General features: G+C 38.6%; 2 protein-coding genes across 12 annotated transcripts in view; one reads left to right on the top strand and one right to left on the bottom strand.

Annotated features, from left to right (window-relative positions):
• The window catches only part of MOK (MOK protein kinase), a 32,975-nt gene extending 20,299 nt beyond the window's left edge, over window positions 1–12,676 (top strand). For 3 of the 4 annotated variants that reach the window (XM_074956267.1, XM_074956265.1, XM_074956266.1), the window contains exons 2-9: window positions 4,706–4,784; window positions 4,927–4,975; window positions 6,154–6,332; window positions 9,271–9,372; window positions 10,039–10,212; window positions 10,474–10,585; window positions 11,758–11,961; window positions 12,057–12,675. In XM_074956267.1, coding sequence (XP_074812368.1) covers window positions 4,738–4,784; window positions 4,927–4,975; window positions 6,154–6,332; window positions 9,271–9,372; window positions 10,039–10,212; window positions 10,474–10,585; window positions 11,758–11,961; window positions 12,057–12,137 — 948 coding nt within the window. In that variant the 5' untranslated portion in view covers window positions 4,706–4,737 and the 3' untranslated portion in view covers window positions 12,138–12,675. Of the gene's footprint in view, window positions 1–4,705; window positions 4,785–4,926; window positions 4,976–6,153; window positions 6,333–9,270; window positions 9,373–10,038; window positions 10,213–10,473; window positions 10,586–11,757; window positions 11,962–12,056 lie in introns of all 4 variants that reach the window. The other variant, XM_074956264.1, reaches the window with a different exon arrangement.
• WDR20 (WD repeat domain 20) overlaps window positions 814–22,376 on the bottom strand; it is a 73,260-nt gene continuing 51,697 nt past the window's right edge. Inside the window, exons 4-8 of one of the 8 annotated variants that reach the window (XM_074956256.1) lie at window positions 4,648–4,723; window positions 3,429–3,590; window positions 2,054–2,647; window positions 1,483–1,651; window positions 814–1,356 (exon numbers count right to left, since the gene is read on the bottom strand). In XM_074956256.1, coding sequence (XP_074812357.1) covers window positions 4,682–4,723 — 42 coding nt within the window. In that variant the 3' untranslated portion in view covers window positions 814–1,356; window positions 1,483–1,651; window positions 2,054–2,647; window positions 3,429–3,590; window positions 4,648–4,681. Of the gene's footprint in view, window positions 1,357–1,482; window positions 1,652–2,053; window positions 2,648–3,428; window positions 3,591–4,647; window positions 4,724–21,151; window positions 22,091–22,376 lie in introns of those variants that run through there. The other 7 variants (XM_074956258.1, XM_074956260.1, XM_074956257.1 and 4 more) reach the window with 7 other exon arrangements.

Below are 22,376 nucleotides of genomic sequence, written 5' to 3'. Positions count from 1 at the left end.
AGGGGTACTTTTCAATGGTGCTGCAAGCACTGGTGGATCACAAGGGACGTTTCACCAACATCAACGTGGGATGGCCGGGAAAGGTACATGACGCTCGCATCTTCAGGAACTCTGATCTGTATGAACAGCTGCAGCAAGGGACTTACTTTCCAGACCAGAAAACAACTGTTAGGGATGTTGAAATGCCTATAGTTATCCTTGGGGACCCAGCGTACCCTTTAATGCCATGGCTCATGAAGCCGTGCACAGGCAGCCTGGACAGTAGTCAGGAGCTGTTCAACTATAGGCTGAGCAAGTGCAGAATGGTGGTAGAATGTGCATTTGGATGTTTAAAAGCGCACTGGCGCAGTTTACTGACTCGGTTAGACCTCAGCGAAACCAATATTCCCATTGTTATTACTGCTTGCTGTGCGCCCCACAATATCTGTGAGAGTAAGGGGGAGACGTTTATGGCGGGGTGGGAAGTTGAGGCAAATCGCCTGGCCGCTGATTACTTGCAGTCAGACACCAGCGCGGTTAGAAGAGCACAGCAGGGCGCGCTGCGCATCAAAGAAGCTTTGAAAACCAGTTTCATGGCTGAGCAGGCTACAGTGTGAAAGTTCTGTTTGTTTCTCCTTGATGAAAACCCACCACCTTGGTTCACTCTACTTCCCTGTAACCCAACTGCCCTCCCCTCCCACCTTCGATCACCGCTTACAGAGGCAATAAAGTCATTGTTGTTTCAAAATCATGCATTCTTTATTAATTCGTCACACAAATAGGGAGATAGCTGCCAAGGTAGCCCAGGAGGGGTGTGGGAGGAGGGAAGCACCGGGTGGAGTGGGGGGGGTGAGGGAGCAGGGGAGGAGGGAAGGACAAGGCCACATTGCAGTTTAAAACTTATTGAATGCGAGCCTTCTGTTGCTTGGGCAGTCCTCTGGGGTGGAGTGGTTGGGTGCCTGTAGGGGCCCCCCCACCCCTGCATTCTTGGGCGTCTGGGTGAGGAGACTATGGAACTTGGGGAGCAGGGCACTTGATTACACAGGGGCTGCAGTGGCAGTCTGTGCCTTTCCTGCACCTCAACCATACGTCGGAGCATATCAGTTTGATCCTCCAGTAGCCTCAGCATTGCATTCTGCCTCCTTTCATCATGCTGCCGCCACCTCTCCTGTTGCTCCAGCCATCTGTCCTCGTGTTCATTTTGTGTTTTCCTGGACTCTGCCATTGTCTGTCTCCACGCATTCTGCTGGCTGTTTCAGTTTGGCTGGACTGCATGAGCTCAGAGAACATTTCATTGCGAGTGCATTTTTTTTGCTTTCTTATCTGCACTAGCCTCTGGGACAGAGATGCTAGTAGCAGTGTTGAAACTTTTTGCAGCTGTGGGAGGAAAAAAAGGGAGATTAAAATGGAAAACGACATATTGGCCATTTAAAAGGAGGGGCTGATGTTTTCGGGTTAACGTGCAACACAAACCCAGCTAACCCCCCCCACACACACTCTCACCCAATTCTCTGGGATGATCGCTTCACCCCTCCGTCCACTGCATGGCTAACTGGGGGGATGATTTCTTTTCAGCTACAGGCAAACAGCCCAGCAGGAACGGCCACCTCTGAATGTCCCCTGAATAAAATTCCCCTGTTTCAACCAGGTGACCATGAATGATATCACTCTCCTGAGGATAACACAGAGAGATAAAGACCGGATGTTGCTTGAATGCCAGCAAACACCGGAACCACATGCTGCCATGCTTTCTTATACAATGATTCCAGACTACGTGCTACTGGCCTGCCATGGTAAAGTGTCCTGCCATGGTAAAGTGTCCTACCATGGAGGACGCAATAAGGCTGCCCTCCCCAGAAACCTTTTGAAAAGGCTTTGGGAGTACCTCCAGGACAGCTTCATTGAGATGTCCCTGGAGGATTTCCGCCCCATCCCCAGACACGTTAACAGACTTTTCCAGTAGCTGTACTGGCCGTGAATGCATCCCAAGTCTTCAGGGCAAAGTATTCACTAAACACGCTTGCTTTGAAACTTGCTTTTAAACCATGCATTATATTTACAAAGGTACACTGACCAGAGCTGCCTTCTCCACTTTTAAGGTCCGGGAGCCCGGGTTGGGAGGGTATTGGATCCAGGGTGATAAACAGTTCCTGGCTGTCGGGGAGAACGGTTTCTCCGCTTGCCTGGTGTGCGCTATCTTCAACCTCCCCTTCTCATCATCTTCCTCGTCCCCAAAATGTTCATCACTGTTGCGTGAGACTCCCCCCTTACAGGAGTCCACGTACAGGGGTGGGGCAGTGGTAGGGGCACCCCCTAGAATTGCATGCAGCTCATCACAGAAGCGGCATGTCTGGGGCTCTGACCCTGAGCGGGCATTTGACTCTTGGGTTTTTTGGTAGGCTTGCCTAAGTTCCTTAAGTTTCACATGATACTGTGCGGGTCCTTGTGATAGCCTCTGTCCTTCCTGCCCTTGGAGATTTTTTTCAAATATTTTGGCATTTCATCTTTTGGAATGGAATTCTGAAAGCACGGATTCGTCTCCCCATACAGCGATCAGATCCAGTACCTCCGTTCGGTCCATGCTGGAGCTCTTTTGCGATTGTGGGACTCCATGGTCATCTCTGCTGATGAGATCTGCACGGTCACCTGTGCTGATCAGCTTGCCACACTGGCCAAACAGGAAATGAAATTTAAAAGTTCACGGGGCTTTTCCTGTCTACCTGGCCAGTGCATCCCAGTTCAGAGCGCTGTCCAGAGCAGTCACAATGGATCACTGTGGGATAGCTCCCAGAGGCCAATACTGTCGAATTGCGTCCACACTAACCAAAATTCAACCCGGGGATGTCAATTTCAGGGCTAATCCCCTCGTTGGGGAGGAGTACAGAAATCGATTTTTAAGAGTGCATTAAGTCAACAAAAATGGCTTCGTTGTGTGGACGGGTACAGGGTTAAATTGATCTAATGCTGCTAAATTCAACCTAAACTCGTAATGTAGACCAGGGCTAAGGGTAGAATTATCAAACTAGAAACATCAAGGGTCAAGAGAATGAAAGTAAGCAGTTTATTGGGGAAGGAATCTTTAGTTAGTCATACTGTTTACAATTTTTTTTATTAATACATATTACCTTCAGTAATTAACATTTTGGAATTTTAAACATGTCAAAGATTTGACACCCCAGCCCTTTCAAATAAGGTGTGAGTGCTCACAATATACATGGTCAGAGATACAATAGGTCCTCTAGCAAAATCAAGGAAGACCAGATTTGACATTCCTGATACTTAATGGTTTAAAAAAAAAAAAAAAAAGGCAGAAAACAAATAAGAGAAAGTTTTCAGGCCTTTATATACATCAAAGAAGCAAAAAAGGACCCGATCTGATTATTTTTTTTTTTTAAAATCCTCTGCAGAATTCTGAAAAAACAAATATTGCAGGTTAGTCTTAAACAAACCTGTGTTACAGCAGACTCTTACGCTAACAAGGGGATGAATCGTCTTGTGGTTCAGACAGTGGACCGAGAATCCAGAAATCTTGGTTCTGTAGCTGGCTCAGCTGTAGACTTCTTTTGAGATCTTAGGAAAGGCATTTCACCTCTAAGCTTCAGTTTCATCATCTGTCAGATGGGAGTAAGTGCTCAGATACTGTAGTAATGGGGACCATACAAATGCCATTAAAGAAAAGAATTCTTATTGTCTTACTCTTTTAGGTATAACATTTATTTTTACGTGGCAAACCGCTCTACCTGGCAAAGAATGAGTACAGATAGAAAATCCAAAGGTTGCAATAACATGTTTGGCTATATAGTTAACTAGCATTATAATCTAAAGTTAGTTTTAGTTAATGAATTGTTAAATATAGTCTAACTTTGAAGTAATTTAAAACTTGTTTAACCAGAGTCACTAAGTTTTCTAAGGAATTTGCTAATTTTCTCTTTGTACTAATGATATTATTATTTAGAGGCACTACAGCAAAGCTCAAAGCCTTAAGAAGGCCTGTAAAGGAAACAATCTAAGTGATTTTATCAGATGTCTTCAGGACCCTAAACAAAAATGGAGTAGTCTTGCTTGTCAGCAGTCTTACCTTTGTCAGTAACACCTACTGAAGTAAACAGGTTGTTCTGTAATTTGCATACCAAAACAGGAATAAGACACTTTTGGGCAGTGCACTTGTAGAGGATTAAATCCCTTCTAAATCTTGAACCTTATGCATCATTACTTTAGTGCTTACATAGGAAATGAGGTCTACCAATATGTTTGGAATGAAATACTTCTGCTATAATACAATTGGGGGAAAATAGATATATGATGTTACCATTCATAATACTATAATAACATTGGGGGAAAATAGATATATGATGTTACCATTCATAATACTCACAGCTTGTCTGGAGCAGAATCCCTCCCTGCACTATGAAAAATCATGCAATACCAACGCTGCCAATTTATAGGCAGACAGATTCACAGCTGTACTTGTCAGACTATTCTGGTGTATTCTGAAATTTGGCTGTCTTCACCTTATGTCCTAGTTCAAATGAAATGCTGATTGCAATGGTGGTGGTTTTGTACGACAAGTGTAAAAATGTTAATCATATTCTTCTTATTCATGAAGAGGGGAATATGGATTCCATATCAGAAGGTGAAAAGTAGATGTTACTTCTGTTGTATACTTACTCACTGATATAAAGCATTTGTGCAACTTGAAATTTCATTTGACTGTTCCACATTCTAGGGAGGAGAAAGCCATTACCTGAAAAAAAAATAATGAACTACATGTACCAGTTGTGCAAGTCCCTTGATCACATGCACAGGTAAGACTAAATTCAGCAGTAACCTTTCAAGAAGTATGCCATACGCTTATAATTAAATATTGCCTTCAAATAATTAGAAACATAGTGAATATGCTCATACTTTCATTGAGTTGTTCTTCTTGGTATTTTTATATTGGTGCAGAAATGGAATATTTCATAGAGATGTGAAACCAGAAAATATATTAATAAAGGTAAGTAGTCTTGTGAGATGATATCATTTAACTGAAAGTGTAAGTACATATACTAGCTTCTCAGAATAAACAGAGAAATGTATATCTTTGTAAGTGTGAGGTATAATTTTCATAGAGAGTTGACTCTTTGGTATATAACTTTAGTCTTGTGCCCTCTCTTCCTTGAATGGTGAATGAACAAATGTTTTCTGTTGCTATTGGATAAAAGCATAAATGGATTCTCTTGTTCTATAGCTGCAAATCTTACATCTGAGCTAAGTCTGAAAGCAAACAAACTCACTTTTTCATGTATTAATGACTTTTTCCGTTCTATGCTATTTTTGAAACAAGTATTGGGACTCAGTCCTGCAGCCCCCCTCTCCATGTTAACTCCTATGGTCGGCAGAAGTTGTTCACAGAACTGCACAAGGAGACCTTACGCTGATTTTGTTTTTGAAAGATTCCTGTATTAAAAACTATCAAATGCTGGCAGAAGGCCTATTTTCCAGAGTTGTTTAGTAGTTTTGTTGCCAGAATTCAGCTCATTTATTTTTATGGGATAGATTTTACTGTTTCAAAGTCCTTAGTGTGTCCCAAAATGAAACCAGGAGGATGAAGAGGAACTAATACAAAGAAAAGCCAGAAAAATATCTATCATGTGACTACTAAAATGAGGACACCAAGAAAATAACCTCATCTAAATATGTCGCTTTTAGCAACCTTCCCTTCAAGACTAGCTAATACATTTTACTGTTAATGGTTATCTCTAACATTTTTTGTGAAAATGTACAGAAAGATATTAGAGTGTATTATGAGACATAAATGGCCTTAAATTTCAGAAGCACTTACAATTTAAAGGACAGTTTTACAATTTGTTACCATAATGAAACATTTACCATAGCTGAGATATGCTTCATTGATAGGCTGCTGGAGTGTAACTGGAGAATAGGCTTTAATAACATTAAACGCAGACATGCAATTTGACATTCCAAATCACCTTTTTTCTCTTAAACAAAACAAAACAAAACAAAAACAAAAAAACCTAAAAGTTAGTACCAAAAGCAAACTATAATTAGATTTATAACGGCTGGTTCAGGTATTTCAGAAGTCTTCCTGCCTTTGCTTCAATATTTGACCATTTTCTAATTTATTGGACAACATAAGGTTGGTTGGTTTGTTTGTTTGTGGTTTTTTTGCAGCAGGATACCCTGAAGTTAGGAGACTTTGGATCTTGTAGGAGTGTATATTCCAAGCAGCCATATACAGAATATATCTCTACACGCTGGTACCGAGCACCTGAGTGCTTGCTCACAGATGGCTACTATAGCTACAAAATGGACATGTGGAGCTCTGGCTGCGTTTTCTATGAAATCACAAGGTACAGTGCTAAGTAGAAAGAAATTCAGAGTCTGGTTTATTCAGTGTCAAAGAAACTCCAAGTTGAGAATCAATTTATTATGTAATCAGCATATGGCATGAGTAATATTATGTTAAGGGCATAAATGTTATTTACCATGGTTTTCTGGAACTCTTTCATGCCTCTAGTCTGGAAGTTACATTAGGCACAGATCCTTCCTTGTCTGTCACCAAACACATATAATAGCAGATTAACAATAAAGTAGCTGGATGCTTAACAGAAAGTAAGACTGTCACATGCCTTTATATAGTTAATTCCCCCTACGTGTTTTATTGTTTGTAATATTTTTTCATGATTGAATATTTCTTAGTTTGGGAAATAGTGATTGTTTTTTCTTCCTTTCCTCACCGAGTCCTGCATGGCTCACTGGGGGTATACTCCCAGGGGTTGCCCGCAGTGGTCAGTCCTGAGTCTGGTACTATTCAATAGTTTCATTAATGACTTGGATAATGGAGTGGAGAGTATGCTTATAAAATCTGCAGATGACACTAAATTGGGAGGGGTTGCAAGCCCTTTGGAGTATAGGATTAGAATTCAAAATGACCTTGACAAAATGGAGAATTGTCTGAAATCAACAAGATAAAATTCAGTATAACTGCAAAGTACTACATTTAGGAAGGAAGAATCAAATGCACAAATACAAAATGGGGAATAATTGGTTAGGTGGTAGTACTGCTGAAAAGGATCTGTGGGGTATACTGGATCAACAATGTGATACAATTGTGAAAAAAGCTATTATCATTCTGCAGTGTCATATGTAAGACATGGGAGATAACTGTCTCTCTCTACTCAGCACTAGTGAGCCCTCAGCTGGAGTACTTTGTCCAGTTCTGGGCACCATGCTTTAGGAGAGATGTGGACAAATTAGAGAGAGCCCAGAGGAGAGCAACAAAAATGATAAAAAGGTTTAGAAAACCTGACTGATGAGGAAAGGTTAAAAAAACTGGGCATGTTTAGTCTTGAGAAACAATACTGGTTGGGGGTGAAGGTCAGGGGAGAAACATCTGATACCAGTCTTCAACTATGTTGAGGGCTGTTATAAAAAGGATGGGGATCCGTTGTTTTTGGTGTCCACTGAGGGTAGGACAAGAAGTAACCGGTTTAATTTGCAGCAAGAGAGATTAAGGTTAAATATTAGGAATAACTTTCTAACTATTTGGGTAATTAAGTTCTGGAATAGGTTTCCAATGGAGGTTGTGGAATCCCCATCACTGGAGGTGTACAAGAGCAGGTTAAACAAACACCAGTCAGGGATGGTCTTGGCTTACCTGGTCCTGTCTCAGCACAGGGGGATGGACTTGATGACCTTTCAAGGTCCCTTCCAGCCCTACATTTCTACGATTCTATGCTGACCCTGCAAGTGAGATATGATTGTAGCCTACCAATGCTATTTTTAATCTATCTAGCTCGTGTGGTGTAACAACAGTAGAGTAGACATGGCGGCATGGGCTAACAACCCAGGTACATAGCAGGCTCTCCAGGCAGCTTGTACTCTGGCTGCTAGCCTATGCTGCCATGTCTTCACTACTATTATTACCAGTGCTAGATAAATTAAAGCTAGCAGGTGTATGCCTTCCTGTGCTACAGTCACACCTTCAATGGCAGTGTAAACATACCCTTGTTGTCATGAGCATAAGCCGTCCTCAGTTTTGATAGTACATTTGAGATGTTAATATTTTTGCCTCCTCTGCTGATTTACTTTTTTGCAACAGCAGAGGAAATCAGTCACATGGGAGTCAACTCTGCAGTTTAATTTGTAAAAGTTTGTTAAACCCCATTTTCTACAGGCTCTGTTTTGTGAAAAAAACAGACCTTACAAAAGTGACTCTATGCAAAAGTGAGTTTTGCGGAAGCTGTAATAAAATTTGTTCAGCTGGTTGAGAGATGCAAGTGTGCAAGAAATTATAGAACTGGGGAGAGTCTCTGTAATTTCCATTATTATTATAATTCATGAAAATAGTTTAAAAAGCCAGTGAATATTTCCTGAACATCCTTGTGCTCTGGAAAAGCTGTTCTGTGTTGCACTCCTCCTCTTCCTTCTCCTCCACTTGGCCTGTGTGCCCTAGCAATGGCAACAATTCTGCTCTGCCCTCCTCCTCTGCCACCTCGTTCGGTATGCAACCAGCAGTGGCAGCCTTTTTGCTTCTCTCTCTTCCTTCACCAAGGACATACAACTGCTATTGCTCCTGCCACATGAACTGGCAGCCCTTCTGCTTTGGCTGCTTGCTGACTAGTAGAAAGAACTAATTTTATGTTGGGCAGAGGCCAATTGACACGCAAAAAACCCAAATGTGCCCTTTCTCCCACAAAATAAAACTGACTCCAAATGAACTAACTCTACAGTACTCTTACAAAATGCCACACTTTCATCCCCATAAAAACCAGCTGAGCTTTAAAGCTCTGCAAGTAAGTATACTCCTGGTGAATGTTTACAACAGAGTTTAGACATTCCTTGGCAGATTGTGGGTGTCGGGGCAGGTCAGTGGTTAGAGACTGTTCTTTTTCCTGAACTGATTTGCCCAATCCCACCAGAAGTGTGGGCAATAAGTGAACACATTGTTCTCCTATTGCTGACCAATATGAAATGCAGTCTGAAAACAAAAGGAGTACTTATGGCACCTTAGAGACTAACAAATGTATTTGAGCATAAGCTTTCGTGAGCTACAGCTCACTACAAGCTGTAGCTCATGAAAGCTTATGCTCAAATAAATTTGTTAGTCTCTAAGGTGCCACAAGTACTCCTTTTCTTTTTGCGAGTACAGACTAACACGGCTGCTACTCTGAAACCAGTCTGAAAACAGTCTGTCAGTTTTCAGAGCACACCACACAGTGGCAGTCATTCCATGAGAACTAGTTTAAATCGCTTTTAGTATTGCCAATTTTATTTCTTATCTTTCAGTTTCCACCCTCTCTTCCCTGGATCTAATGAATTGGACCAAATATCAAAAATCCATGATATTCTAGGCACCCCTGCTAAGAAAACTCTTAATAAGTTCAAACAGTAAGTATGTAGTACACTCCCATATTTATTAATCTAAATAAGTGAAATCTGCTATATAATCTAGCAGTTTCCACAATCATTCTTTTATTGTGAACACTTTAAATCTAAATATAGTCATTAATTAATATGTAAATACTTAAGTCTGTCTTAAGTGTAATTCCTAAATGCAATTTTCTGATCACACAAGATTTCAAGTTGAGGGGATAGGGAACTTGAGCAGTTTTTTCTTACCCACATCAGGGATTTGTGTCCTGCAGCCTATACCAGCTGAACCATTGCTGCACAAACTTTGTGGTCAAGGGGACTTTCCTCCTCCACAAATGTAATGCTGCTTCATGCCAGTTGCCAGATAAGGGTTCTCTCCCTATCCAGAGGCAGTTCCTTTGTGATGCTCCCAGGCAAATGAGAGAGAATCAAAACTGTATTCTAGGTCTCACCTGGCAGTTTACCTCTGCACCGTCTAGCATGTCAGTGATAATTTTGTAAGGAAGGAAATTCTGACATTTGAGTGCTTCTTTAATTACTTCCCTTTTCAAAAACGTAGTAATTAATTACTGTCCCTAGTCAGATTAGATTGACCTTTTAGGTATTTTTTTAGTAAGTTTAATATTTGGAGGCAGTTTACATGAATGTTAAGTGTTTGCTCTATTACTGGGTTTAACACAGGTCAAGAGCTATGAGTTTTGATTTCCCCTTTAAAAAAGGGACAGGACTATCTCCACTTGTGCCTAATATCTCCCCCAAGAGCCTCTCCCTTATGTATGCGATGATAGAATACGATCCTGATCAGAGAACTGGTGCCCACCAAGCACTACAGCATCCTTATTTCCGAGAGCTGAGGTAAGTTTTACACTTTCAGTACAGGATTTTAAAGTTAGATCCCGAATTGCACAATGGACTGTGGAGAAAAGAACTTGGTCTAAAGTAAATCCTGAATTTATTAGGTTACAATCGCCTTGCAAATAAACATACCAGCAGTTTATTTACTGCATTAAAACAACTGAGAAGTAAAATTCATATGGCAGTTTGTCTTTACTATCCTACTGGACTCCAGATTTCATCTGAAGGGGTGGCATTTGACTTTTTGTTCACTCTTTTCAGAATAGCAGAGAAGCAAGCTGTAACCATGCACAGAAAAATGAGATTAGCAGAAAACATAGTGGGACAAGAATCTATCAACTTGTGGTGTATTTCAAAGGATGGTAATAGGCAGGTAATATTTAAATCAAACTGGAGAACATGCAGCCTATTTAAATAAAGTCATTTGTAATGTCTAGTTTAGATACATAAACAAATATACATTAGATACATATAATCAGATTGGTCTAGGTTAGATACATAAACAGAAGTCACTTAATGGTGACTGCATGGTTTTATTCCTGAGGTAAACTAAGGCTCCAGTCCTGTATAGGAATCTGCTGGCATAGACCTCCGCACCTGTGCAAAATGCTATTGAAAGGCAGGGGTCAGGGCCTAAAGGTTTGCCATAGCTCCTTAATTAGATAGTGGTAGTAAGTCTTGCTGATAGCTTTGTGCCTTTTTGCCTTCTGTATGCATTATAAAGGACCAAGAATTTTTTTTAATTTCTGTTCATGTACACTGGAAATTTTGGTCTTGTCTATCCTGTTTTTCCTGGAAGACTATAGATAACTGGAGAACTAAGGTAACATTAGATGCCAAGGATATGAAGCCTCGCTGAGAGAAGAGATTTATATGTAGACTGTTAAACTTTTATTTTGTTTATACTTATCTAAACTAACTCCAAAATGATTCCACTTCTCCGTCCCTTCATCCAAAGGCCACGTTCCTAATACGCATCTCTGGGTCCTCCAACTGAGACCTGCAGCAAAACAGGACTTGACCTTCCTAATTTAAGATAGATTTTTTTTTTTGTTGTTGTTGACAGAGACAAGATAGGTGAGTTATTACTTTTCATTGGACCAACTTTTGTTGGTGGAACACAAGCTTTCAAGCTACTCAGAGCTCTCCCACAGGTCTCTGTAGTTGACATACACTCGGCCTTTTTTGGTTAAACACACATCTTAAATTAGCAACAGAAAAAGTCACAAGCACAATTATCTTCTATAGGTCATCTTTAAAGTATGAGTCCTTTTTCCCATTAGCAGCCGTTTGTTCCATTAATTCAACTGTTGGGAATTGGTTGAAATAGGGTTTGTACACAGATGCTTGGGGAAAACCACAAAAAGGAAATGTGCAGGTCTTTATAAGTAATCATCATTAAGGGATGTATGTTTAAGAATTCAGCTGAAATGGATCTTTGGTGGATTGGTTTTGGGGGAGGATTAAAGTTCTGTTTTTTATTTTATCCTGTTTAAGAAAAATGTCACTGTCAGCAGATTGAAACTTGTAACTTTATTTTAAAAGCACTCTCTTAGGAAAACCCAGGAGAATCCAATAAGACATCATGAACCTTCCTATGCGATAGAATTGCCAAAACTGAATGTTTCTGGAGTAACCAAGTTGACTTCTTATCCTAATCGTACATTTCATTCAGTTTTTACCACACCTGCAACAAATGGTGAAGTCCCTGTGTTACAACCTATTAAATATATTGGGACAAATCAAAAGGTAGCAAACTTTAACTTGCTTATTCAGTTATACACAGAAGATAAATATAAATGTATTACAGACTATATTTCAAACTTCTATCATTTTTTCAACAGTCTGAAAAACAGAAGGAACTTAAGTCTTCTGTGAAACAATACCACTTACCCACAATAGAAAGAAGAGGTGGAGGATATTGACCATCTTGTCAAATATTTGGAATGTAAGGAAAAGCATGAGTATGCAGTGAAACAGATTCAACCATGCTTTCTATATTATTGTCAAAGGTACACCAAAAGCAATAGTGCCTTATCTTTTGTTTCCCTGAAATGCTGCAGGAAAACACTACAAGACTATTAGCACTTTATTTCTGAACAGTGTCAATATTTATCTAAGCACGATTTTGGCAGCTCAAAATGCACTTTATACTTGAACCCTTTTAAACAAATTAGCTTTTTAACATTTTTTTAAACAAAAATGGATAATTTAGGATGTTTTAGTTTGAGTGTTAGGAATGCCATTTTGTACTTAAGTTTTATATTTTATGCAAAATAGTTTATGATATTTAAAACTTGTTAAACTTGATCTGTTCATTTTGTACCTTTTTAACAGATGAAAATGTTAGTTGCGTAGACAATGTTGGAAAATTACCTCCTGTATTAAGTTGATAATTTCAAAGCTCAAGTCTGTTAATATTTTATGGATTATGATATAATTTGAGAAACACCTGATTTTAGTAAAATTAAACAGTTTTAATTTCTTTTGACATTTGTATATGCAAAGGATAGCTGTACAGTTACATATCTGATTCATAAGCAAATCTATCTTTATCATTTGTGTCCTTTTCTTTCTTAAACCATGCTTTTGTATTAATCAAAAGCTTTACTGGGTCTGGTGGTTTTGCCATTAGTTGGTTGAAATAGCGGTAAAGAAACAGCATATGGATTTAGACTGTTTTTTCACATTTCACAAATTATAGGCACTCATTTAATAAGGTTCTCAGCTTTTTGTGCTGTAGAAGCCAACAAACTTCAGAAATAACATTTTGGTCATTGTAGCAGAGAGATACCATTTAAGGTAATGACTAAGAGTTCAGTGTGTTTGATTTTTAAAACTTTCATAATATCCTAGTAAGAAGGGAAATTGTCAGTTTAGCATTAGCTCTGTTACAAAGTAGCTTTACAATTTTAGAACCAAATGGAGTTCAACTATGGAAGATGATATAGCTATGTTGGGACTGGATTTTTCAAGTTCTGGATATTCCTAAGTGGGAAGCTTTTCCTGTTATATATGGAGGTACTTAAGATAATTTCTGTACAATGAGCTGTGCATTTAAAAAAGATTCTATCCTTTATGGTTGTAAAAGTTACTCTGTTCACATCTGGAAAGTTAATGGACATCTCTTCCTGTTTGAAAAACAGCTCCAGTGCCTCTGCTGCTCTTCAGAGCTTCTCTAGGCTGCAGCAGAGTGAAATCATTAAGAGCCCACTCAGTTTTACAGCTGCTAGTCAGAACTTAGTGGACAGCAGTTAAACTGAAGTCACTTCATGTTGGTGCTGCTGAGGCATTCATTGGAATTGATGGGAGAACACCCCAGACGCAGTCTACACTAGAAAGTTTTGCCAGCATAGTTATGTAAGGTAGGAGAGTGGGTGGTGGGGAGAATCCCACCCCCAATCAATATAGTTAAGCCACCCCCTTTCCTCTCCCTCCCCTTCCCCCGTAGACACATCTTATACTGACAAAAGCTATACTGGCAAAAGGACTCCTCATGTTGTTTGGGGCAGGCGGTTTAACTATACTGCCAAAAGAATCCCTTTTGCTGAGTAGGCACTGCATCTCCAGTAGGGGGCTTTGCAAGTATAGCTACACCATACGCTATAGCCTTTGTGGTGTAGAGTAGTCCCTGGAGAGATGTAAACTAGTGAAGACCTCTTTTCTCCATGTTTTATCAGACATCAACTAGCCAAAGTTCAATACAAACAATGGAGCCATTAGTCAAGATCCAGGAACAGCACCCCAGTAGAAATCCCAACAGCTCATGTGTCGGGGCAGCAGGCTTCTCATCTAGGTGTTGCCTGTAGGCCTCACAGTGACGATGCAGTTTTAATGCCCAGGAAATGCATGGACCTTACAGACTTCATTTGTTAATGTATACATTGTTTTATGTGTACATATGTGTAGGTAACTAATTCCTAGATAAGTGGTGTTTTGGTGGTAAGGAGTGTGCTAGTCACCCTAAATCTTCGTTACCTTATTGCTTATAGGAAGTAGAATGGCATTGTTAGTGCTAGATGGCTGGTCACTTTTTTATTAGAAAAAAACATAAGCCAAACTAAACCCAGCTTTTTCATAAAAGGACATTAAACGTGAAGATAAATTAAATCCAGTCAGACTCGGGGCTTGTCTGCATGTACAGTGCTGCAGCTGCACCCATGCAGCTATGTCGTGGTAGCACTTTAATGAAGATGCTACTATGCTGACAGGAGAGCTTCTCCTATCAGCATAGTTAATCCACCTCTGCAAGAGGCGGTAGCTATGTCAACAGGAGAAGCTCTCCCATCAACATAGCACTGTCTACGCCAGCAGTTAGCTCAGTACAACTACATCACTCAAGTGTGGATTTTTCACATCCCTGAGCAACATAGTTATACGGATGTAAGTTTGTAGGGTAGACCTGGCCTAAGCAAGTCAGTCTACATACAGCAAAAATAGTGCTGGAGTTTACCCTAACCTCCAGAATTTTTTTCACAAGTTTGTTTTGGTATTTGAAAGTTAGGCTGTTATAAAATCAACAAGTCTTGCTTTGTAAATAAGATGCTGAGATTAATTTTATTTTTCATTAAAATCTCAGCATGTCATTCTCTACTAACCATGTAGATGTGAGAATAGAAGTTAGTGTGTTTTTATTTTTTTTAAATGAATCACTGCTATGTCTTCTAAGATTGTGTGGCTTAGTACATAGAGTACTGCACTAGGACTCAGGAGAGCTGGGTTCTGTTCCCAGCTGTACTGCTGGTCTAGTAGGTGATCTTGAACAACTCACTTTACCCTATTATGCATCAGTTTCCCTATCTCTAAAGTGGGGATACAGTACATACCTCCTTTGTAAAGCTCTTTGAGATCTACTGGTGAAAATGCTATGTAAGAGCTAGATATCATCATGGAAAGCCAGTTTTCAAAGTCTAATGTTCTGACACAGGTAAGTTCTCTCAAAATCATTGCATGGCAGGGTGTATGGCTAAGGGTACTGGTCATAGAATACGGAGTCCCACTGCTTGGCCCCCAGTTTAAATCTGACCTGATCACTACCCACATCATTATTTCATGGCTGTTTGCTGGCCTGTAAGATGTGTTTCTTACTCCAGTTCTTATTCAACAGGTGTGTCTGTCTTAAAGGTCAGAGCCTGGAGTAAATACTTTCACAGCCCTGCAGAAATTTCCTGTAGCATAGGTCCAAGGCCCAGTAGCGGGAATCTGTGGGGTTGCTTGCAGTGCTGCCAACCACCATATACCACTGGCTTGGATAGTGGACTTACAGCTCCTGGGGTATCATTCATCTTTCACAAACATGAAAACCTAATGAACTGGAAAACTGGGAAAAGAAGAAAGGGTTTGAAGTGATTTAGGATGATAGTGATGTGTAAGTAGAAAATACCAGTAATTTAGGGAGTTTGAACAAGAATAGATGAACGCTATATGGATGAGTACTTGTGCTATGTATTAACATTGGTGTTGAGGAAATGGAAGATAGAGACCCATATCTGTGGTGCAACAGTAACCTACTATTCCTTATCTCTAGAAATTTGGGACAGAGGTCCAGAAGATGGCTTTTGGGGGATGGAAGTGGTTACATTTGTATTTCTCAGCTCCTTTTTTTTGGAAAACTAGCCTCCTGGCAAATCTTCAATGTTGTGAGGGAGCAGGAGCAAAAAAAGCACAAAATGATTTTTGTATTGCAAGATACTACACTATAGGAGCTGGGTGACCTTCCTGTCAGGCATTCAAGTCAGATTGAAAGAATGCAGAAGTGGCAGAGGCACTTGTGTTCTCCATTAAAGATACAAGGCTTTAGGTATGTTTGAAGCAAGGAAATGAAGCATAACTAAAAACTAAAGTAGCAACAGGCCAACCCTACAGGAGCATTAATATTCTAAAAGTTGATGAGCTTATCTTGTCTGATGAATACAGTGGACAGTGTTGTTCTGTAGAGTGATGGATACAAATCCCAAGAACATTTGATCTGCTGCAAAATTTCACTACAGGCTGCTCATTAGAAGATCAAATTGAAAAATGAAGTTGATTACCATTTGACATGAACAGCACACTCTCTCCAGGTTCTAAAAGTCTTACATCTGTTCTACTCTTTCAAGCTCATACTGTAGATTAGAGTTCACAGCAGCAGCAATCTACTAGTGTCAGCGGTAAAGTTAATTTAATCTGATTGTTTCCTAGAGCTTTCCTAAGCACTGTTTTTTCCTCAAGTTGATCCTAAATAATTCAAGTAAACCACCTACTTTCATGTAACACTCCAATTCCAAAAGAAAAACAGATAATTTTCTGTAAAATTCCATGATGAGGTTTTACTATTATACCTCACAGCTAAGCATTATTACAAATGAGAAGTATGCCAAAAACCAAACTGCTTTCATGACTATCTCATAGTAGGGTTTTGTTACTTAAGTTGTGCATTTTGAAACAGACTAACTTGTTAGGACACCCTACAGCAGTGGTTTTCAACCTTTTTTCATTTGTGGACTCCTAAAAAATTTCAACTGGAAGTGCAGATCCCTTTGGGATTCTTAAACATAGTCTGTGGACCCCCAGGGGTCCACAGACTATAGGATGAAAAACCACTGCCCAAAACATTATTCAAGGAAACTATCTGAAAAAGCCAAACTAGAGGCGGACAACTTCCAAGACGACTAACTTAAGAAAATCACTCTCTAAAGTATGTCACCGTGAAAACTTAATTTTATCACATCAGATTTTAGAAAGTATTTCAAACTTGTACTGTCAGCATACTAGTAGTTGTTTAACAATGAAAAACATCATCGCCTGTGACACCATTATTTCGGTGTTAAGTGGGCATGTAAGTGAAGAGGATATTCCAATGTGATCCTTAACTCTACTGGACAGAGCAAATGAAATATACAGCTCCTACCTGATGAACCACCAGAACAAGCAGACCTGCTGAAAAATAGCTGCTTAAATAACACACATCCCAAAGGGCTGGTTATGAAATAGATACAGTGCTTTACAAACATCAGAAGTTTCAACTGAGGAAGCCAACCAATTAGCTACCTGAGTTATCTACAGCACTAATAAAACTCATACTATATTGATTTGTTAGTTAATCTTTAAACAGTTTTATTTAATTTCAGATGCACAGTAGTTGCCTTCATTGGTCTACCTTGAATTTTGTATTAACATACAGAGAGTTGTGCAAGCCGTTAGTTTTACTTCTGACAACTTAATATGCAGCTCCTTTTTTAAAAAGGACCCACCTATATGAAAGTCTAACCTTGTTAATTTTGTTCAGATACAAAATTCTCATTTTCACCAATTTGTCAATATGGCAGAGTGGCAATCACTAGCTTTAGCATTAATACCAGTTATCATAAGTGACATATTTCCAAGTGTGAAAATTTAAGTGTAGCCTCTTCAGATTTGAATATATGTAAAAAATGCACCTTTTTGATTTTGTGTATTGTCATATACTACAATATGCTTTTTCCTCTTTTTAGACCCCCCAGAACCAATAGAGCCAACAATGGGAGCTGGATTCTATTTCTAGAGCATCAACAGAACTATTTACTAAATTCCAATTAGAATCCATTATGTCACTGTAAACCCTGAAAGCACTGGGGATTGCATAAAGTTAATGAGGGCATACTTGGGCCTGCAGAACCTTTATGAAGGGTGCTAACATTTAGGGAAACCCAGCTTGAGTTTGTCAGGCTAGGAGTTAGAAAAATCTTCATTTGTAAAATAAGCAAATTGGGAATTAACTGAGAAACATGGAACCCTACAATGACATTTTATAGAGTAACCTTGCCAGGCCATAATAATAATTTCCTCTCACCCAGCATTCAGTTTGCTTTAGTGCAAAAAAATGACTCATGTTCAATATGGAACAATGCTTGTATTTTCTCTGCTTAAAAATTTCAGGATTTTGTGTTTCCTAAAATTTTAGGAATGTCTTGTTCTGATCAGTACACTATATAAACATTTTTAAAAAATAGTTCAATTACCTGACTTATGCAAAATACAAAATCTTCCAAACAATTAGGATAGTCACTGTTTTTATTGTGCAATTTTAGGCCTTGCTTTGCTGTATTGCATACCAGTTATCCACACTAGAGGCTGAACATATACACCCAGAAGATACATGATCTGACTTTAGAATTGCCAGTCTATGTACAGAATTCAAATATTGCTGGTCTGGCAAAACTTTGGGGGTGGTTGTTAAAAGGCAGGTGTTGGGTTTTTTTTTGTATTTTAAGCTTGTCCAAAAGGGCATATTTCCTGGGATCATTCTGAATGAGGCATGCAGGACTGGGTTCCTTCTATGGTAAGAGAGTGATGAGTGCTTTGTTGATTACCCATGCTCCAGTCTCTTCAAGTTAAGTATGCTCATAAGTGTTTTGCTGAATAAGGTCTTAAATAGGTAGATCTTTTCAAGTGACTGCACTTTCACTGAAGAATTCCTTTCATCATTCAAACTATATTCAATATTTCAGGTTTAAGACTAGTAGTCTCTGCATGCAAATGTAGAATAATATTCTGAATACCAGAGCACTTGGAATAGGGATATAGGACAAATTAAATAGTGACTGTATTTATGCTGTTTACTTTTTTGAATGTCAGTTTAAACCTAGTCTATCCACTTTTATGATTTCTAGTCAATTTCACTTTCAGATTCTCAGGCAAGTAGCCCAATGCTGCAATGTTTGGATGGAAAACCAATACATTTTCATACTCCCCATAGGATTTTTTTAATTAGATTTAAATAGTTCTGTTGGACATCTGTTTTTACAATTGCTTGACCCAACAATGTAGTATTTAAACTGTTTATTCCAGTTACTTTGCAGCAAAATGATCAAAATTTTGTTCAAGTATGAGTCTTACAGCTTGAAAACAGGACAGATTGACACCCTTATTTTAAGTGATTGTTGTGTTCTGTGAACACGGTCACAAAAATGTTTAGGGAAAGGATCATATTTTCAAGTCTACTTCTTACCTACAAGACTTGTGAAGGGTGCTGGAATAACAGAACTGAGAAATGAAGTCTGTTCAGCAAAAGAATTTATGACTTGGGTGGCAGCCATGAAAGTTTCTAAACTTGGGGAAAGAGGAGTTTCTTCTAAACAAAGTACTTTTTGACCCTTATTACAGAAGATGGGCAGAAAGTTGGTTTCCATTCAGTGCTGTGTTTCTATGCCAAGGGTGCCAATCAATGTTAGTCATGATAAAGACAGCTATCCACAGACCAGCACATTTTACAGAGAGCAGCGAACAGCTGTCAGATGGTAACTTTTCTAATTTGGTTAGTGATCTGCATGCAACCCAGAAGGTGACTGGCTCAGAGCATTTGGTAATAGGATACTCGGTCTGTCTCCACTGTATGTTTAAAAATCAGTTTAAGAATTTAAAATATATTGCAACCAAGTGTCTCACTATTTCCATATTTACCTGAATCAAATTTGGAAACATTTAAATAAGGAAGGTAAAATTAGAATGTTAATGATTGTTAAATTGACAGTTTCAACCCAGTTTGTTTATATCCAAGGATTAAATAAACCTGAACTCCATAAATCACAGGCCTGATTATTCTTCCATTGAAGTGAACAGCAAAGTTTATCTTCAGTGGAAGCAGGAGTGAGGCTTTAATTTTTATTAAACTGATGATATGTAGAACCATGTGAGGCTTGCTACAGTTTGAGTTTCTCCAGTGTTACAAACAGATGTAGACTAAATCTCAGGAAAAACGTCCTAACAATAGGACAATGAACAGATTGCCTACAGAGGTTGTGGAAGCTCCTTCACAGAGGCTTTCAAAAGAAGGCTGGATAGCCATCTGTCTTGCATGGTTTAGACATAACAAACCCACCTTCCTGGCAGGTTAGGCTAGATGAGCCTCATAGTCCCTTCTAATGCTATGATTCTATGTATAATTATTTAGTTTATTCTAAAATGACAGTAGAGTATTAATATCTTGCAATTAAAGAAAATTCTATTCAACTATAAATTTTATACAAAAATTTGTTGGAACCTGGGATAAAGTTCGTTGGTAATTTAGGCCCAGATCATGCCATCAGTATCAGCATTAAATTGACTTTTGGAAAGACCTTCCATTTTGAAGGATATGAATGCCAGAGCAGAGCTGAGAAAGCTGTTGCTTATATCCCCTCCTAGCTGCACATCTGCAAAGTTCAGAAAAAGCCCAACAATAGAGAGTCTGAAGGGGCTTAGGCCAGGCAGAGGAAGTGAGAAAATGCCACCATATTATCTCAGTCACCCTTTCTACTGGATTTTGATCCAGAGTAGCACATTCTTCATTCCTTTCATCCCCTTGCAGAAAATACTGGAAGGGATGAAATGGCCTTTGTTTTGCTAATAAAAACCAATTTAGTATCAACCACTATCAAGTAGCATTGGATTAGGAAAATACTTGGATATATCTACCTCCATAATAACTGTTTCTACCTCAAATGTTAAAGATAGCAAGGGCACCTGATATTTTTAGCACAGCAAGTTGTCCCAAAACACATACTACTCCACTATTTTAGTACCTAATTTTAGATTGTAAAAATCTAAGTGTGCGCACGTAGTACACTGTCGTAGTTGTCGACATAAAAATCAGCTTGAAAGTCAATGCAATTTAACAATTGAGGTTTTAACCTCTAATTTTTAGACAAATACAGTATTAAACCACTAAAATGCAACTATTAAAAGGCATCAGAAGAGATCACTCTACTGCAAAAATCTGAGGCTCCTATTTTCATAAATATTGGGGTTTAAATGTCTGGAAAATGTATTCAGAGGTAAGTTTTAATAGGAAGTAGTGCAGGGGAAAATTTCTAATTTCTTTTCCCTAAGCCAATTAAGCAACATTAAATATGGAAGTGTTCCTGATGCAAAAGGTTTTAAGAAAGGAATATGTTCTACAAGCGTTAGTGTGTTTCTGTACCCAACATTTAATTCAAAAGATTGATTACATCAAAATCGATCCAATTTAAAACAGAACGTAAACAAAACTGCATATTCAAGATAGTTTAATTATGTATTTTCAGAATTAGAAATATTTTAGATTAAAATTACTAGTGTACTGATCCATTTTCCTCCCAATCACTGAATTACATTTATACATATAATACAGAGCTGATTGCAATTGGAAACAATATTAAAATAAATGTTTCATAGATACAAAGGATATCTTTTCTCCACGACATAGCTTTTCTGGGTGTCTGACTACCCATTTTAAAGTAATTCTCCACTAGCATTAAACTATTTAAGTGCAAACAATTCTGTTTAAAAAAAAAAAAACTACGATTGCAGCATCCATCTTCCTGAATTACATTTTTAAGCCAGAAAGTAATGACTTTCGTTTTCCATGAGTGCATTCCAGGCTGTCTTCTAACCATCTCTGGTTGAAAAAAATCAGTGCAAAAAAAAAAACCAAACAATGGTGAAGTACTAATTTATATAACCATTGAACTTACTTGGATTTAAGAAACATACTTTATTTTACACATATATATCTTTCTCTCTCCCCCCCCATATATATATATCAATTAAATTACACCAAACTTGAAAAGTAGAAAGAAAACTGAGAAAAAAATTTACTGCAACACCAAATGAAGCATTTCTTTTTTAAAAGGAAAATTCTTCTTTGGGTGAGCAGCCTAGAAGTATTAGCCAGACTAAGAATTCATTACATTATTCTTTTGCAAAGTATTATGTGATTCACATAATTCCAAGTTTACACTCTGCCATTTTATAATTTCTGATGCTCTCTGTATGAAGAACAGCTCCTGGTTCCACTGTCATTACTTCTTGTCCTGTGTTCAAAGATTTGCTAGCAGTAGTGTGATGGCTATACTACAGTTCCACTTGGAGAATTGGCCTGGTTTTGGGATGACAATAAACCCTGCAAACAAAGCAGTTTACATTAATCCAGCAAGAGAGCCTGACATTAACTTAAATTTATCTGCTGCAGATTAATTTTATCAGCACAAAGGTTTGTGTGTACAGGCACTCACTACTAACATATTGCCTTCATTCCTCAAAAATCATGTGCCAGATTTCTATAGGAAACATTTCATTTGCCCTGCTTAATAATGTTAAACAATGTTTTTGGCACAGATTAATAGATCTGTTTAGGACACGAATTGTTGCAAATGTTTGATCTTAATTTGCCTTGCATTTTTCTCAAG

The sequence above is a fragment of the Natator depressus genome, chromosome 6, assembly GCF_965152275.1.
Source record: "Natator depressus isolate rNatDep1 chromosome 6, rNatDep2.hap1, whole genome shotgun sequence".
Lineage (NCBI taxonomy): Eukaryota > Metazoa > Chordata > Testudines > Cheloniidae > Natator > Natator depressus.
The sequence above is the reverse complement of the archived record's forward strand: the minus strand, read 5'-3'. Positions and strand labels throughout refer to the sequence as shown.